The 18,856-nt window shown below is 39.1% G+C and overlaps 1 protein-coding gene across 4 annotated transcripts in view; it reads left to right on the forward strand.

The window, feature by feature from the left end:
* Jade3 (jade family PHD finger 3) overlaps positions 1-18,301 on the forward strand; it is a 149,709-nt gene extending 131,408 nt beyond the window's left edge. For all 4 annotated transcript variants that reach the window (XM_085684613.2, XM_085684614.2, XM_048461457.3 and 1 more), the window contains 3 exons: positions 7,035-7,505; positions 13,067-13,184; positions 15,289-18,301. In XM_085684613.2, the coding sequence (XP_085540739.1) occupies positions 7,035-7,505; positions 13,067-13,184; positions 15,289-16,199 (1,500 nt within the window). In that variant the 3' untranslated portion in view covers positions 16,200-18,301. The remainder of the gene's footprint in view (positions 1-7,034; positions 7,506-13,066; positions 13,185-15,288) is intronic.
* Positions 18,302-18,856: the final 555 nt, after the last annotated feature.

The raw sequence follows: 18,856 nt of genomic DNA on the forward strand, positions 1-18,856 counted from the left end.
AAAAAAGGGGGGAAAGTTAGGTTACACTTCAGTGACATCTCTTCTCAGATTGTAGGGCTGAAAGATAAGAGCTGGTAGTTACTGTGGATGTTAAGAGTATAGAGTGGCAAAAGTGAGTTTTGTAGTGCAATTTAGACTATTTATGGCATTGTTTCTGTAAACTGTTGTGGGTTATTTGTATATTGTGTGAAAATGTATTCCTGTGATTGGTATAATAAAAAACTGAATGATCAATAGCTAGGCAGGAAGAAGTTAGGAAAGACTTTTGGGCAGAGAGAGAGGAAAAGGAGATGAATCTAGGCTTGGGGGAGATGCTAGAGAATACAGAGAGGAAACAAGAGGTATAAGGTGGAAGAGAGGTAAAAAAACCACAATGCAAAATGTAGATTAATATAAATGGGTTAAGTTATAAGAGCTTGTGAGATAATCCTAATCTATAGGCCTAGCTTTCATTATAATAAGTCTCCATGTCATTTTTTTGAATTGGCAGGCTAAATAAAAATCCATCTATAGTAAACAGTAAACTATATATTGTTTCTTGAGACAGTCTCACTATTTACCTCTGGCTGTCCTGGAAAACTCTATATAGGCTAGGCTGGCCTTGAACTCACAGAGGTTCACCTGCTTCTGCCTCCTGAGTGTCAGGATTAAAGGTATGTGCCAACACACTCTGTAAGCAACTTATTCTGACACCATCCATTTGTTAAGGATTAAAGACAACAAAATAGATACTCTTCCGATGGCATGACACTGCTAAAGACACATATATTAGGCCCTGGGTGTCCCAGGTAGATATTATCTGCTTATGTTGCCTTTTTCCTTTCTTCCTTCTTTCCTTCTTTCCTTCTTTCCTTCCTTCCTTCCTTCCTGATTTTTTTATTTCCTGTTTCTGTATTACAATTTGTGCATCTGTTATTAGGGTAGATTCTGGGTTTGTATGGTGGTCTTTAAGTGAGCATCCTTCCCTTGAGGGCCCAACCTCAGTACCAGTCAGAAGAAGAAAATGCTGTAACAGAAACATATCTATTAATTAATTTTATGTGTTTCTGTGACAAAATACCTGACAACAGCAAATTAAGGAAGGAAAGGTTTATTTGGGCTCACAATTTGAAGGTATAGTCCACCCTGGCAAGGAAAGCACAGTGTCAGAGGAATGAGTCAGCAAGTCATATTGTGTCTGCAGTCAGAAAATAGAAAGTGAGATGAATGCTCAACTCAATTTCTCCTTTTTAATTCACTAACCAATGAGGATGGTTCCACCAACATTCAGTCAACCTTCCTTGTTCAGCTAAATATTTCTAGAAATAGTCTCAAAGCCACCACAGAATGTTTTCATGATGATGCTAAACCCTGTCAGTTGACATTAGTGATTAATCATCATAACACCAAAACAAAGCAAGTATGAAACATAAAAGTCAAACCGCCATATCACCAGTAGCTGTAGAAAAGAAAATAGTGGGGCTGTAGAGACATATCAGTAGTTAGTAATATATAATAGTCTTCTAGAATACCCAGGTTTGGTTCCCAGCGTGAATTGAGTTGCTCACAGCTGCTGCCTATAACTCCAGCTCCAAGACACTGCACTATTATGCATACATATAACCACATATAGGCATGCATATCTACAGAGTTGAAATTAAAATTTAATCTTTGTAAAGAAAAGAAAGTGGCAAAAATGTGGAATAAACTATGGAGTTAAAAGTTAAGATGGAACCAGGTGGTGGTGCACACCTTTAATCCCAGCACTAAAGAGGCAGAGGCAGGTAAATCTCTTGAGTTTCAGACCAACCTGGTCTACATAGCAAGCTCTATAGCAAGTTTTACATAGTGAGACCCTGTCTCAAATAATTAATAAAGGTGGTGCACACCTTTAATCCCAGCACTAAAGAGGCAGAGGCAGGTAAATCTCTGAGTTTCAGACCAACCTGGTCTACATAGCAAGCTCTATAGCAAGTTTTACATAGTGAGACCCTGTCTCAAATAATTAATAAAGGTGGTGCACACCTGTAAGCCCAGTACATGGGAGGGGGAGGAAGGAGGATTGGAAGTTCAAGGCAAGCCTAAACTAAAAAAATGAATAAAGATAATAAATGAAATAAAGATGGTATAGGAAAAAGGAAAAAAAGAAGCAGCAGCAAGGTTAAAGAAAAAATGAAGCTGAGGAAAAGAGTAAGCTGTTTTAAAATACAGATATAGAAGATGTAAATAAAGTCAGATAAAGGTGAATAAATATAAGTAAAATATGAATAAAACTATAAATAACAAAATTTTTTAAAATATTTTCATGGTTTATTTAACTATTTTATGTGCATTGTTGTAAATGTGTCAGATCCCCTGCAACTGGATCTTCAGACAGTTGTGAGCTGCCATGTGGGTGCTGGGAATTGAACCCGGTCCTCTGGAAGAGCTGTCAGTGCTCTTAACCACTGAGCCATATCTCCAGCCCCCTAAATAACAAAATTTTGAAAAACCTAAAACTATAGTAAAAAGATAAATAACCTGAATCTTTAAAATATATAATTGATACAACATCCTTTCCCAGTCTTTAAATACTAGAATGCACCAGGTCTGGGAGAGGGAGGGAACTGAATCTATCTTAATACTTCTCTTTTCCCACAGTACAAGTTGCTGCTATATGCTGCTGCTCCAATAGGGCTGGACCTACTCAGGATATGTTATCTGTATCAGGAATGCATTTGCTCTAGAAGTTTCTCTGTTTAGCTACTAAAAGCCAGTGCTGGCCATAGGAGCCAAGCAGGGTGCCACTTAACCACACACAGAATCTGTGTGTTTCTGTCTCTCTTTCCCTCTTTCCCTTCCCCCCTCCTTCCTTCTCTCTCTCCTTCCCTCCCTCCCTCCTTCCCTCCCTCTCCCCCCTCTAGTGGGGATATGGCAAGATTCACACCAAATCCTCATAATTGATTTAAGGCTTACATGGCCAGTTAATGCATAAGCTAAGGGGTATTCTGCAAATGCATCAAAGAATGGGGAGGCAAAAAAAATGCACCACGTTCTGCACTGGACAGAAAGAATCAAGGAAACCCAGTACTCTGTCTACCAGACCCCACCCAGGAATTAATAACCCCAAAGGAGGCTGCAGAAAAAAAATGATAACCCAAGAGTAGGCCTACCTAATGACCAAGTACCAGTTATAAAGTATCAGCTCCAAAGGCTCTGTCCTCTCAGTCTCCACAATAACCTAAAAATAACTGGGTTTATGACTCATTAGAGTGGTCAGGGTCAGTGACCACCATGCCCTCTACTCCCTGCCTAAATACCACAGCTTGTCCAAGGAGATGTATATCTTATGCTTCCCACTATATCACCCCCAAAACCATACATTCAGTGTTTATTTCTCTACTCATCATAGCCTTGGAGGCCAGAGGTAATATTCCAGTTTGCCTGACACCTTGTTCTTGGGTCCTTCTGGAAGTCAGGTTGATATCATGTAACCCAAAGCCTCTACCATAGACACACAGTTAGCATAAACTATGTATTAGAACATTCCAAAGGCTTACTTGCTACTTCTCAGCTAATAGAGGCAAAGGGTCAAGCCCTTCTTTGGGCAAGGTTAATCCTTTGCTACATGGTTTTCAAAAGAAATGAAAACATAAATAAAAACTTCTGCATAAATTTTCATAGCACCATTATTTTATAATAGCAATAAATAAATATTTGGCTCCAAAAGTTGGCTGGACTTTCTTCTTTTAGCCCCAAAGTGTACAGACTTCCAATTATAAATACCACAGAATAATCTTTTCTAAAACTAGATGGTTTTAATGGCAGTTTGCTAAGAGACATTCCTTATTATCATCCATGTATTTGTCTTTTTTTGTGTAATTTCTCTCTCTACATTCTATAAATTTGTCCTGGAAGACATCTTTTTTTAACACTTTATTGGTTGTTGCTAAAATATGCCTTTTACTATTTGGTTTATAAGTATCTGTATATAGTTTTTTAATCCAAGTGATAATAAAAAATACTCAGATAAAAATGTATCTTGAGTTTAGCATCATCTTCATTTTCATAAGGTTTGTCAAATATGTGGAAATTTCAAGGATACATATTTCTATGTAATATAACCAAATTTTCCAAAAGAACTGTCCAAAGCTAAGAATGGCTGTTTTTTTGTGAGAATGTGCTTTTGGTCAGTGAAAGAATCTAGTGGGTATCTAGATTACCACTTCATTGAAAATGGACATGTCTAAATCACGTATTTTAGGAGAAGTTTAATTAACAGTAAATGTAAGACTAGATTAGATGATATTAGAATTATATCCCATTCCTGAATTTTTTTTATTCTTTGAAATTGTGGGTGGTGCTACACACCTTGATCCTAGCACTCGGAGGCAGAGGCAGACTATCTTTCTGAGTTCAAATCCAGCCTGGTCTACATAGTGAGTTCTAGGACAGCCAGGGATACACAGAGAAAACCTGTCTTGAAAAAATGCTTTACTGGTTGACAGTATTGTCTTAGAAAAGGATTGAGTATTCAAGAAAAATGAAATAATTATACAACAAATAATATAAGATATTCTTCAGCAACTATCAGTGGGATATTAAAAACAGATCATCTCTCAGATCAAAGTTATAGAATGTAGAAATATAAACTGCACCAGATAAAAAATACATAAGTGATAATTAGGAATGTCTCTTAGCAAACTGCTATAAAACCATCTAGTTTTTAGAAAAGATCATTCTAGGAACTGAAAAAAATGGCTCAGTAGTTAAAAGGGTTTGATGTTCTTGCAGAGGACCAGGTTCAAGTCCTAGCACCCACATAGACATGCTCACAACTCTGTAACTCCAATTCCAGGTGACCTGACACCTCTTCTGACTTTTATATACATAGTAAACATACATACACATTCACATGAAACAAATATTTTTAAATTCATATGATATTATAATTAAAAGTTTGTACATTTTAGTGATAAAGAGGAAAAGCCAGCTATTAGAAAATAATGCTGCTGTTATTTTGTTTTCATTTCTATTGGGTATCTTGAACTAAGAAAAGTGCTACCATTTTCTTTTTCTTTGTTTTATTTTTACTTTTAAAAAATATTTACTCTTGCCAGGCATGGTGGCTCATACCTTTAATCCCAGCACTCAGGAGGTAGAGGCAGTGGGTCTCTGTGAGTTTGAGGCCAACCTGGTCTACAAAGTGAGTTCCAAGACAACCAGGACTACACAGAGAAATCCTGTCTTGAAAAAGTATATAAGTAAATAAAATAAATAAATAATATTTGCTCTTAACTTTTCATTCAGAAAATTAAGGACATTTGATTTAATTCAAAAAGGTTTTGACAGTATATATGGTCTTATTCTATTTTCTTAGAAAAAAAATCTCTCGTGTTAGCATATATGTTTACCAATGTATTTTAAGATCTCTTAAAAGGAAATCTGTAACAATTTTTTTTTTAGTTTTTTGATACAGGGTTTCTTTGTAGCTTTGGAGCCTGTCCTCGAACTCTTGTAGACCAAACTGGCCTTGAACTCACAAAGATCTGCCTGCCTCTGCAGATGCACCACCACCACCCAACTCAAAAGCTCTAACATTTTAACCATAACAAATGGTAATTTAGCTTAGGCACCGGAATTTATCTCTCATGGGCTAGATTCTTCCTACTCTTTCTCCCTATGAATAGTCAGTGTGTTCCATGGTAATGCTTAATAAATGTGTTGAATTTATCAGTGGATGACAGAGTAATACAAACTAATTTTAAAATGTCTGTAACAAAATCCTTCAGTAACTTACTACAGTGATGGAGTGTGTGTGTGTGTGTGTGTTTGTGTGTGTGTGTGTTGTCTAGTTTGGCTGAAATGTGGCTCTTGGAACTGAGAATTTAAATTTTTCAATGTATGTCAGTTTTTAAAATAACATGTATTTATTGAGGGAGTGCACACATGGAGATTAGGGAATAACGTGCAAGAGTCAGCTTTCTCCTAACATGTGGGTCCTAGGGATCTAATTCATCATCAGTTTTGGTGACAAAACCCCTTATCTGCTGAGCCATTGTTCCTCATAGTATGTAATTTTAATTAGCCTTTTTTGGAATTTAGGAGATGAAACCCAGGGCCTCACACATGCAACAGATGGGTTCTAACATGGCTCGACATCTTGGCCCCATTTAAGTTAATATAAATTTAAGTAGCCATTCATGACTGTAGTCTAATGCATAGTTCAGGTGTATTAGAATAATTTCAGGAAGTAAGGTTGCTTAGATACTGGATTTATTGTGACCTTTTAGAGCCATGGATGTCCTAGCAATAATATTAACTATGTATTTTCTTTCATTTATTCTGAGCAACTGTGCTTTCTCAGTAGTTTATGGTATTGCCTAAAGTGATGACATCCTGGTGCATAGGTAGTTGACATAGCTTCTGTCTTAAGCTTTATGTTCAGGAATTTTTCAGCTATTAGTAGGTAGTGTGTGAAAAGTATTACAATAAAAGCATATATAGGCAGTGTGGAAGATGCAGAGAAGAAACCATATAACTTTACATAAATTAGAGACTTCTCAAAAAAAAGTAACTCAATACTTGCAGCTTAAATTGAAACCTTAAAATAGGAATTTCATATTTTTGCTCTTTTCTATATGATCAAGTTTCCTGGGTAACATAAAAAAAAAATTCTTGGGCTGGAGAGATGGCTCAGAGGTTAAGAGCACTGGTTGGTCTTCCAGAGGTCCTGAGTTCAATTCCCAGCAACCACATGGTGGCTCACAACCTCCCTAGCAAGATCTGGTGCTCTCTGCTGGTCTGCAGGCAGACATACAGGCAGAACACTGTATACATAATGAATAAATAAATCTATTTAAAAGAAAAAAAGAGGAAAAGCATATAATAATTTATAAAAACTTCTTAACTGTAAAATATGTTCCTCTCTTTTTTTTTTACTTGTAAAATATTTGTCATGGTCAAGCCTTCCCCTGTCTTTTTTGCTTTCTATAAACTCAAGTTGGAGCCCAGAGACATAGGTGTTCACTATCCTCTTCCCATCTACTGCCTTAACACATTTTTTTCTCCTTCAGTGTTCTGTGAAAAGCTGTATCACTGCCTTCCATGTCACCTGTGCCTTTGAGCACAGCTTGGAAATGAAGACTATCCTAGATGAAGGTGATGAAGTAAAATTCAAGTCATTTTGCCTCAAGCATAGCCAAAACAAGCCAAAAATTGGGGAGGCCGAGTACCACCACCATAGAGTTGCTGAGCAGAGCCAGGCAAAAAGTGAGAAAACCAGCCTGCGGACACAGAAACTTCGTGAACTGGAGGAAGAATTCTACACCTTGGTCCAGGTGGAAGATGTTGCCAAGGAGCTTGGTCTATCTGCATTAACTGTTGACTTTATCTATAACTACTGGAAACTGAAGCGCAAAAGCAACTTCAACAAGCCATTAATTCCTCCCAAAGAGGATGAAGAAAATGGCTTGGTACAGCCAAAAGAAGAAAACATCCATACTCGCATGAGAATGTTTATGCACCTACGGCAGGACCTAGAGAGGGTAAGATGACCAGCTCTTACTATTGTATACACAGAGATAGGCGATATTACTTCCAGTTTTCTTTTTCTTTTTTTAATTTTTTTATATTTTTTTGAAATCTCAAATTTTTTTTGTTTGTTTATAAAAATTTCCACTTCCTCCCCTCCTCCCCATACCCTCCCATTCCCCCCACTCCCTCTCCTCCTCCCTCTCCAGTCCAAAGAGCAGTCAGGGTTTTCTGCCCTCTGGGAAGTTCAAGTTCCTCCCCCCTCCCTCCAGGCCTAGGAAGGTGAACATCCAAAGAGACTAGGATCCCAAAAAGCCAGTACATGCAGACGAAACAAGACCCAGTGCCATTGTCAATGGCTTCTCAGTCAGCCCACATGTCAGCCACATTCAGAGAATCCAGTTTGATCACATGCTTCTTCAGTCCCAGTCCAGCTGGCTTTGGTGAGCTCTCATTCGATCAGTCCCCTTGTATCAGTGGGTGAACGCACCCCTCGTGGTCCTGATTTCCTTTTTCATGTTCTCCCTCCTTCTGCTCCTAATTTGGATCTTGGGGGAGGTCAGTTCGGTGCTCCAATGTGGGTCTCCATCTGTATCGCCATCCATCGTCGGATGAAGGTTCCCTCTGGTCCTGCCTATCTTGCTCACGTTTTCCCTCCTTCTGCTCTCATTTGGATCTAGGGAGTTAAGTCCAGTGTTCCAAAATGTGTCTCCGTCTCTATCTCCATCCATCGCCAGATGAAGGTTCTATGGTGACATGCAAAATATTCTTCAGTATGGTTATGGGCCAAGGCCAGTTCAGGCACCCTCTCCTCCACTGCCCAGGGAAGAATCTGGGGACCTCTCCTTGGCCTGAGAACCCCTCCAGAAACAAGTCTCTTGCCAACCCTACAATGGCTCCCTTAGTTGAGATATATACTTGCCTGCTCCCATATCCATCCTTCCTCCCCCCATCTCATTCCCCCACGCCATCCCCAATCCTCCTCCTCTCCCTTCTTTCTAACCATCTCCCCTTACTTCCACCCCCCACACCCCCCCCCCCGTGCACCCAAGTTTGCCTTGCAATCTTGATTACTTCCTATATCCAGGAAGATAACTATATGATTTTCTTCAGGTTCACCTTCTTTTTTAGTTTCTCTAGGATCACGAATTATAGGCTCAAAGACCTTTAACTATGGTTAGAATCCACTTATGAGTGAGTACATACCATATGCCTCTTTTTGGGTCTGGGTTACCTCACTCAGTAAAGCGTTTTCTATTTCCATCCATTTGCATGCAAAATTCAAGATGTCATTGTTTTTTACCGCTGAGTAAAACTCTAATGTGTATATGTTCCACACCTTCTTTAACCATTCTTCCATTGAGGGGCACCTAGGTTGTTTCCATGTTCTGGCTATTACATTTTTCTTCTTTTTCTTTTCTTTTTTTTTTTTTGGTGTCTTGACTTAGTTTCTTTTTTTTATTAATTTATAAAAATTTCCACTTCCTCCCCTCCTCCCAATACCCTCCCACTCCCCCCACTCCCTCGCCTCCTCCCTCTCCAGTCCTAAGAGCAGTCAGGGTTTCCTGCCCTGTGGGAAGTTCAAGTTCCTCCCCCTTTGCTCCAGGTCTAGGAAGGTGAGCATCCAAACAGACTAGGATCCCAAACAGCCAGTACATGCAGACGAAACAAGTCCCAGTGCTATTATCAATGGCTTCTCAGACAGCCCCCATGTCAGCCACATTCAGAGACTCCGGTTTGATCACATGCTCCTTCAGTCCCAGTCCAGCTGGCCTTGGTGAGCTCTCATTCGATCAGTGCCCTTGTATCAGTGGGTGAACGCTCCCCTCGCGGTCCTGACTTCCTTTTTCATGTTCTCCCTCTTTCTGCTCCTCATTTGGACCTTGGGGGCTCAGTCCGATGCTCCAATGTGGTTCTCTGTCTCAATCTCCATCCATCGTCGGATGAAGGTTCCCTGTGGTCCTGACTTCCTTGCTTACGTTTTCCCTCCTTCTGCTTCTCATTTGGATCTAGGGAGTTAAGTCCAGTGTTCCAATGTGGGTCTCTGTCTCTATCTCCATCCATCGCCAGATGAGGGTTCTATGGTGCTATGCAAAATATTCATCAGTATGGTTATGGGCCAAGACCAGTTCAGGCACCCTCTCCTCTGCTGCCCAGGGAACAATCTGGGAACCCCTCTAGAATCAAGTCTCTTGCAAACCCTAAAATGGCTCCCTTAGTTGAGATATATACTTGCCTGCTCCCATATCCATCCTTCCTCCTTCCCCTCATCCCATTCCCCCAAGCTATCCCCCATCCTCCCCTTCTCCCTTTTCTCTAACCATCTCCCCTTACTTCCACCCCCACCCCCCATGCACCCAAGTGTGTCTGGCAATCTTGTCTACTTCCAATATCCAGGAGGATAACTATATGATTTTCTTCAGGTTCACCTTCTTATTTAGCTTCTCTAGGATCACGAATTATAGGCTCAAAGATCTTTAATTATGGCTAGAATTCACTTATGAGTGAGTACATACCATATGCCTCTTTTTGGGTCTGGCTTACCTCACTCAGTAAAGCATTTTCTATTTCCATCCATTTGCATGCAAAATTCAAGATGTCATTGTTTTTTTACCGCTGAGTAAAACTCTAATGTGTATATGTTCCATACCTTCTTTAACCATTCTTCCATTGAGGGGCACCTAGGTTGTTTCCAGGTTCTGGCTATTACAAATAGTGCTGCTATGAACATAGTTGAACAAATGCTTTTGTAGTATGATAGGGCATCTCTTGGGTATATTCCCAAGAGTGGAATTGCTGGGTCCTGAGGGAGGTTGACTCCCAGTTTCCTGAGAAACCGCCACACTGATTTCCACAGTGGCTGCACAAGTTTGCATTCCCACCAACAATGGATGAGTGTTCCCCTTACTCCACATCCTCTCCAGCATAGGCTATTATTGGTGTTTTTGACTTTAGCTATTCTGACAGGTGATCTGATATTCTGATGGTATCTCAAAGTTGTTTTGATTTACATTTCCCTGATCACTAAGGAGGTTGAGTATGACCTTAAGTGTCTTTTGGCCATTCAAAGTTCTTCTGTTGAGAATTCTCTGTTCAGTTCAGTACCCCATTTTTTAATTGGGTTAATTAGAGTTTTAGTGTCTAGTTTCTTGAGTTCTTTGTATATTTTGGAGAACAGACCTTTGTCTGATAAGGGGTTAGTGAAGATCTTTTCCCAGTCGGAAGGCAGCCTTTTTGACTTACTGACAGTGTCCTTTGCTTTACAGAAGCTTCTCAGTTTCAGGAGGTCCCATTTATTCATTGATTCTCTTATTGTCTGTGCTACTGGGGTTCTACCTAGAATGTGGTCTCCTGTGCCTATATCTTGTAGACTACTTCCCACTTTCTCTTCTATCAGGTTCAAAGTGATCAGATTAATGTTGAGGTCTTTAATCCATTTGGACTTGAGTTTTGTGCATGGTGATAGATATGGATCTACTTTCATTCTTCTACAGGTTGACATCCAGTTATGCCAGCACCATTTGTTAAAGATGCTATCCTTCTTCCATTGTATACCTTTAGCTCCCTTGTCAAAAATCAGGTGTTCATAGGTTTGTGGGTTAATATCCGGGTCTTCTATTCAATTCCATAGGTCGACTTCTCTGTTCTTATGCCAATACCAAGCTGTTTTCAATACTGTAGCTCTGTAATAGAGTATGAAGTGAGGGATGGTCCAGAAGTTCCTTTATTGTTTAAGATTGTTTTGGCTATCCTAGGTTTTTTTATTTTTCCATATAAAGTTGATTATTGTTCTCTCAAGGTCTGTGAAGAATTTTGTTGTGATTTTGATGGGGATTGCATTGAATCTATAGATTGCTTTTGGTAGAATTGCCATTTTTTACTATGTTGATCCTCCCAATCTAAGAGCACAGGAAATCCTTCCATTTTCTGGCATCCTCTTCAGTTTCTTTCTTCAAAGACTTAAAGTTCTTGTCAAATAGGTCTTTCACTTTCTTGGTTAGAGTTATCCCAAGATATTTTATGCTATTTGTGGCTATCGTGAAAGGTGAAGTTGCTCTGATTTCCCTCCCTGCTTCTTTATCGTTTGCGTATAGGAGGGCAACTGATTTTTTGGAGTTGATCTTGTACCCTGCCACATTACTAAAGGTGTTTATCAGCTGTAGGAGTTCTTTGGTAGAGTTTTTGGGGTCGCTTATGTACACTATCATATCATCTGCAAATAACGAGAGTTTAACTTCTTCCTTTACAATTCGAGTCCCCTTGATCCCCTTATGTTGTCTTATTGCTATTGCTAGAACTTCAAGCACTATATTGAAGAGGTATGGTGAGAGTGGACAGCCTTGTCGTGTTCCTGATTTTAGTGGAATGGCTTTGAGTTTCTCTCCATTCAATTTGATGTTAGCTGTCGGCTTGCTGTAAATAGCTTTTATTATATTTAGGTATGATCCTTGTATCCCCAATCTCTCCAACACCTTTATCATAAAGGGGTGTTGAATTTTGTCAAATGCTTTTTCAGCATCTAATGAAATGATCATATGGTTTTTTTCTTTCAGTTTATCACTTCCAGTTTTAAAATGACCACCCCATTATATAGTGTGAGCTTCTGTGTCCTTCCTTATCATCTGAGTTCATTGTGGTCCCAGATATTGGGTTCTGTTTAAATTTTGACTGGGATTGGAGAGGCTTCATAAGTACTTGCTCTATGAACTTTTAATTTATGATTCCCAGTTGATTCACTTTTTAATTCACTGTCAAGTCTGAAATGACTCAGCTATATTTTACTGACAAATTCCTGAGACTGAAGCCTGATGAATGAATTTTATTCAGAAAAGCACTGTCTCAGGGTTTTTCAGACTCAGCGCTATTGACATCTTGAGCTGCATTAGTTATTTGTGTGGAGTGCTACCCTTTATTAGAAGTGGCAGGATAGAATGTTTAGCAGCATCCATACTAGATCCATACTAGATGCTATTCCCCTACATACTTGGTTTTGATAAACAAAGTTGTTTTCCAAATTTACCAGATTCCTCCTAGGGGTTAAAATCATCTCTGGTTGACAGCCACTTCAACAGGTAATTTCGCTTATGATATATTCATCAGGTAAATTAAGTACTATAAGAATTGAGAGAAAAGTTAGGTACTGTGTTTATCCTAGGAAATTTCATAATTGTCTAATTCTGGAAATGAACCAGGCCTGGTGGTACAGATGTCAAGTGCTATCATTCATACTCAGGGATTAAAAAGGGGAGGCTAACGTATGATGCCATTATCTTCTCAGCTGGACTTTATACATAAATATTGATCCTGTTAAATTGTAGACTAGAGAATAGGTTTCAGAGAGAATCTTGGAGCACTTGCTCTTAAAGCCCATTGACATGGGAACCATGTCCTGATGATTGTCATGCTATAGTAATTCCTTTGATTTGGGTCATGGTCTGTGGCCCTTAGGTCTTATCTTCACTCCTCACTCACACAGCCACCAGAACTCAGTGACCTTCAGTGTAACTGAACAATTTCAACTGTAAATTTGCTTAATATAACAAACATCTTTATTCGCTGGGGATTGGGCTTGCAGGTTCGAAATCTATGCTACATGATAAGCAGACGAGAAAAGCTGAAACTGTCACACACCAAAGTGCAGGAACAGATCTTCGGTTTGCAAGTCCAACTTATCAACAAAGAAGTTACAGAAGGTAACAACCTGTGTGTTAAAATTGTCCTAGCAAATATAGATACTGATTATATCCATTTTTACAATTTAGTTTTATATCTATTGTGCCACTTAAAAATTGTTTCATATGCTTCAGTCTAATCCTGATAATTATGTGACCTATTTCACTGTCAACTTCCAATGAGAAATTAATTCCTGGGTAGAAATCCCCTTCCCGGAAAAAAATGAAAGGAAGGAAAAGAAATTCCAGGATAGGATTAGATGAGTTGTAAATCTAAGCCAGATAATCTATTAATTACAGCCATGAAAGTGTTTTGTTATTATCAAATTCACTTAAAATCAAGAAGCCAACACCAAATTCTAGTTTCCAGAAACCATTTAGTTTCAGGGTTACTCATCTTAAAAGTAATCTGTTAAAACAGATCTTTAGCTAGAAGTTAAAAGAGATATAGTTCTAATCTTTTCATTTATTCACTAATATTTATTGAGAACCTACTAGGGTAGTGGTTCTCAATTTGTGGGTTGCAACCCCTTGGGGGTCAAATAACCTTTTCACAGGGGTCACAGAAGACCATTGGAAAATGCAGGTATTTGCATTACGATTCATAACAGTTGCAAAATTACAGTTATGAAGTAGCAACGAAATAATTTGATGGTTGGGGAACCATTAAACATGAGGAACTATATTAAAGGGTCACAGATTAGGAAGGTTGAATACCACTGTACTAGGAACTAAGAACTAAACTAGAAGATAGAGCAGTCAACAGAGAAATCCCTGCATTACCCACTTGATGAGAAAGATACATGATGATACAGTACCTAAGGTAGATGCTTGGCTAGAATCATGACAGTCATATACAGGACACTTCCCTGTGTGTCCTTTAATATAGAATAGGTGGGAGAACATGATCACTAAGGGTAACTTAGGCAAAATGTATAAAATCATCACCTGTTAAAAGCCAACCATAAAATAAGATAAACACATAGAAACAAGATGTTAGGTAGACATCAAAAGCCCCTGGGGTATTTTGTGACTGTATTATAGCATACTGGTATAGCAGGAAGTAGCAGGGATACTCAGCCACAAGGTTACCCTGTAACATGACTGTCAAAGCAATAAGAAGTAAAGGAAAACAGGGAGGAGCCCCTGTGTGATAACAAGATTGGACTCAGCCAAGTGGCTTCTGATTATAAGAATATAACTTACAGTATCAACATGTGGCAAGCCCTAGCAGAGATGGAGGCTGTAGTTACTAGAAATGGACCCTTGGGGAATGCATGCTATCCTTTAGGATACTTCCAAGCTATCCTTTCTATTACCTCATTTTTATGAAGCTATATATTATAAGAAGATAATCGGCAAAGACCAATTTTATGGTAACATATCCGGGTAATTAATGCATCCTTGCATAGGCATCCTATACCTCTCTCAGGGCCAGCAAGATGGTTCAGCAGCATTTGCTTCAGAAGCCTGGTGGCCTGAATTTGATCCTTAGAACCCATGTAAAAATGGAGAGAACTGACTGCATAATGTTGTCATCTACCTTCACGTGCATGCTATCGCACATGTGCCCATATATGGGTCCAGTAATATTTTTTAAATTATTCTATACCCTACAATGGTAATTTGTAATCAGGATATTATAAAGTGAGGGCATAAAATATTCAGGAACCACCCACTGCTTCTAATGCCAGATTAAATAAAATACCTATGTGGCTTTCTATTTGACTTGTTTGGGAATGCCTGAAGAGAATGAGGGATAAAATCTGAAATGTCCTGTGTTTGAGGCACATCTTCGGTCCTACTCATTACCCATATGCCCAATCATAAACACACAAGAAATGAAAGACATGGAGATAGAGACATAAGACAGAGCACACTAGTTGTTGCTATTGTTTTATAGGTTAGGAAAGCAAAGGTGTAAAGGTTGGGAGCCATGGATAGTGTGGAACTCTGGGTTCATCCTCTACTGCAGCTCACTTTTTCTGCTCACCATGGTATACATGCTCATCAAAGACAGGTGCTCATTAGACATTTGGAACAATAGGTTCATGAACTCTCTTTTTGATACACACATGCTAATAATTAAATCAGTTGTTAAGCAAATCTTCCTTTTTGATTTCAGGACTTTCTTTGACAAATGCACTAGAGAACTCATTGTTTTACCCACCACCACGTATCACCTTAAAGTTGAAAATGCCTAAATCAACCTCAGAAGACTGCAGAGACAGCTCCACAGAAACAGAGCACCAACCCTCCTCGCCTGGCAGCAGCTCCCCTGGTAACAATAAAAGGAGCCCACAAATGCCTGAGGAGCCACTGGACATGAATGTGAAAATATATCCAAGACATCCACTAGAAATCAAGAGTAACTGTTTGCTGGCTAGTCGCAGTCATTCTCGAAGTGAAGCCAAGAGTACCAGTCCTGCTCGGAGAGCTCCATCTGCCGAGTTCTATCATGGGCAATCATTAGGGAAGCCTCTGGCCCTTCAAGCTGCCCTCCATGGACAGGCTTCTATTGGTAATGGGAAGAGTCAACCTAACTCCAGGCTTACCGGTTCCAATGGCCTGGAGGGCAACTGGTCTGGGAGCATCACCCAGAAAGATAATTTAGATGAGATGTTCTGTGACCAGGAGTCAATGCTCTGCTCCCACTTGCCCAGTCAGGGCAACATTAGAAAATCTGGCATAGAACACTTTAGCAGATCCTTTAAGGAGGCCACCGATACATGGGTGAGGCCCACTGAGGACCTCCAGTACTGTGTTAAACCAACTAAGAATGTGAGTTCTAAGGAGCAGTTGTGGGGTAGACAGCTTCTCAGGCGGTCAGCAGGAAGAGCTCCATATCAGGAAACTGATGGGTATTGCCCTGATTTAGAGCCCAGCGATTCAGAAGCAGAAGGGGAGGGGAATAAGGAAACAGCAAGGGTAAAGAGAGAAAGTTCTGACCAAGAAAACCCTTCTCATGATTCTGTTCGGGAATGCCATGGGAAAAGCGAGACACATCCTCATTCCCACAGCTCAATGCAAAGGTGATCAGAAACACCTAAGCAGCCTTTGTCTTTGCCCCACATACTAGGGGAAATCTAAACACCAAAAGGATTCTAGTGTATATTAGGAGGAATTGCAGGGAAAATTATGGTGTGATGTTTTTGAAAAGGTTTCAGGTCTAGTTTTTATAAGCACATTACAAGAGTTGCAGATTGACTGGAGTTGTTTTGTTGGAGGCTGCTGGGAACAGTTAGGCCCAGAGTATTTGCTCAGTGAGTACTTCAGGGCTGCTTTTCAATTATCTTAACACACTGATTAATCTACGTATTAAGAATCCTTGCATTGTCAATGAATTTGCAAGAGAACATGACAGACACTAAAACTACTTATCTTTTGAAACTATAACATGTGACTCCATAGAGCTCATGTACGTAGAAAGTTTCTAATTTCACTGGTATCTATAAACCTCTTCAAGGGAGAGACCGGGAGAGCAGCTTTCTCAGATACTGTCACTATTGTCTTCCTTGCTTCATGCAAGGTTGAGTTTCTTTCACAGTATCATATCGTATAAAGTCAATTCTCCTAAGTGTCCAGTGCCTGTTCCTAGACCTGCTTGTTGGGAACACACTCATAACTCTCTTATCCAGCTAACAAGCTAACTTGTGGATAGTGTTTACAAAAGTACTACTTCCAAGGAAATGCTCTGCTTTTTTTCTCAAGGCATTTGCTAAGACTTCAGAGCCTTTCCTGAAGTGTGACCTTTTCTGGGATATTTGTACCAGGTCAGGGTTTTTTGTGTTGTTTTCAAATAAGTTTGACTAAAGTTGGGCTGACAGTTTTTGTATACCTGATTTAATGTTTATAAAATTTTTATTGAGGTATAATTAAAATATAGTGTAATGCACAGAGGGTTAAGTATTCTTACCTGCTTTAATTTTGAAACAGATTTTTATTGTCAGACAAATTTGAAAGCATGTGTTTAACACATGGATATAATTTAGCTTTGTATGAATTTTGAATCCAAGGCAATTTCCCAAGTGTAAAAGTTAGAGCCATTTTTCAGAACTTGATTATACCACGTTACCAAATAATCAGCCTTGATTCATTTCTAGAGGAAGAGGATTTTGAATCAGAGAATGAAATAGGTCTGCTTCCCATTTAAGATAAAGAGGAAAGTAACAGTTTATATAAAAAAAAATGTGAGGCAGACTGTAATTCTCAGCTCCCTTTTCTTCTTAGCCTTAAAATAATATTCTCTTTCTTCTAGTTTGGGAACATATAAGTTTTCAAATAAGAGGCCATTTTCAATTTCTGAAGTTTCATGCTGGTGAAAGCAGCAGTAGGTGCCAGTGAGGGGGCAGTAGCCCTCTAGCCAATGCAGTGGAGCAGTTTGCCCCCTCCTGCTTTTGTTCTTAGAACCTTGTTAAAGGCGTCTTTGGGGTTTTGTTCTCTCTCTCTCTCTCTCTCTCTCTCTCTCTCTCTCTCTCTCTCTGTCTCTGTCTCTGTCTCTGTCTCTCTCTCCTGTTTATTGCCTTTCCTTTGGCCGCATCTTCAAAATGTTCGTGTGCCTATGAACATGTGTGAACATACTATAACATGTGTAGTAGGTGTCCTGTATTTTGTTTTAGTTGAAAAATGAGGAAGAGAATTTCCTCTTAATACCCTTGGCCTCTGCTTATTTGAATACTCCTAGGTACATATAAATTTAACACTTTCATGGTAATGAGAGTATAATGGAGGTGAGTGGTAAATTTCTTATATTAAAGGTCAGTCAACTGCCTGTATGCTTTCATGCCTTTGAATTCTGAGTGGGGGAGGGGACAAACATGAAAATAGTGCTTTAGCCAAATTCCATATGTGATGCCATTGGGAGAGTATTGCCTGAAATATCATTCAAGTCAGGGAGATAAAATGGTAATATTTTTTACAGAATTTTCCTGGGTAGCAAATGAGCCTTCAGTTTGTATACATTCCAAATACCCCAAAATGCATCTGCAACATTTTGTTCTTTGAAGTATTACCTCTTAACCTTTGTTAATGTTTTTTGTCTTGTCTTATATAATTCAAGTTTTGAAGATTAAACTCAACCTTTTTTCAGATGTCACCTTTTTATCAATACTTTTTCATTAAATTATGAAAACTATAAACTACTGTTAGTGTGGTAATTTTCTGTTTTAGCATACTGATTTTTAAAAATCTATGAATTTACTTATGTTAGAAGGGAGGTTCAAGGATGAAGAATTGAATGTTTAGAAGCACAGATCACCTGGTCATGGCAATGCATGCCTAGACTCCCAGCATTTAAGGCTGAGGCATGAAGATAACTTCTAGGACAGCCTTGGATACAAGACCCTTTCTCAAAGAAAAAAAAAGAAAGAAAAAGCACATTTACAATTCAGGTCAATATCAGAAATCAAAGAGAACCCTTTGTACTTTGCCAAGAAACCATGATTTCATCAGGCTAGTAAGATAAAAACCTTAGGATCAATATTTAAAATGGTCAGTGACATAATGTGACAGGATACACAAGACAACTGTTTATAATACTCATTTTATGTAGAACTCTGGGTGTCTGTCATGGAATCAGGGTTATATGGTCTCATTGGATAGGACTTTGAAAGGGTCAATATTTTCAAGTTGTCAAAGATCATTAAGTAAATCAATAGTGAAAGAGATGAAAATGATTGTTTCTGCCTCTACCT

The sequence above is a fragment of the Myodes glareolus genome, chromosome X, assembly GCF_982192425.1.
Source record: "Myodes glareolus chromosome X, mMyoGla1.1, whole genome shotgun sequence".
NCBI lineage: Eukaryota > Metazoa > Chordata > Mammalia > Rodentia > Cricetidae > Myodes > Myodes glareolus.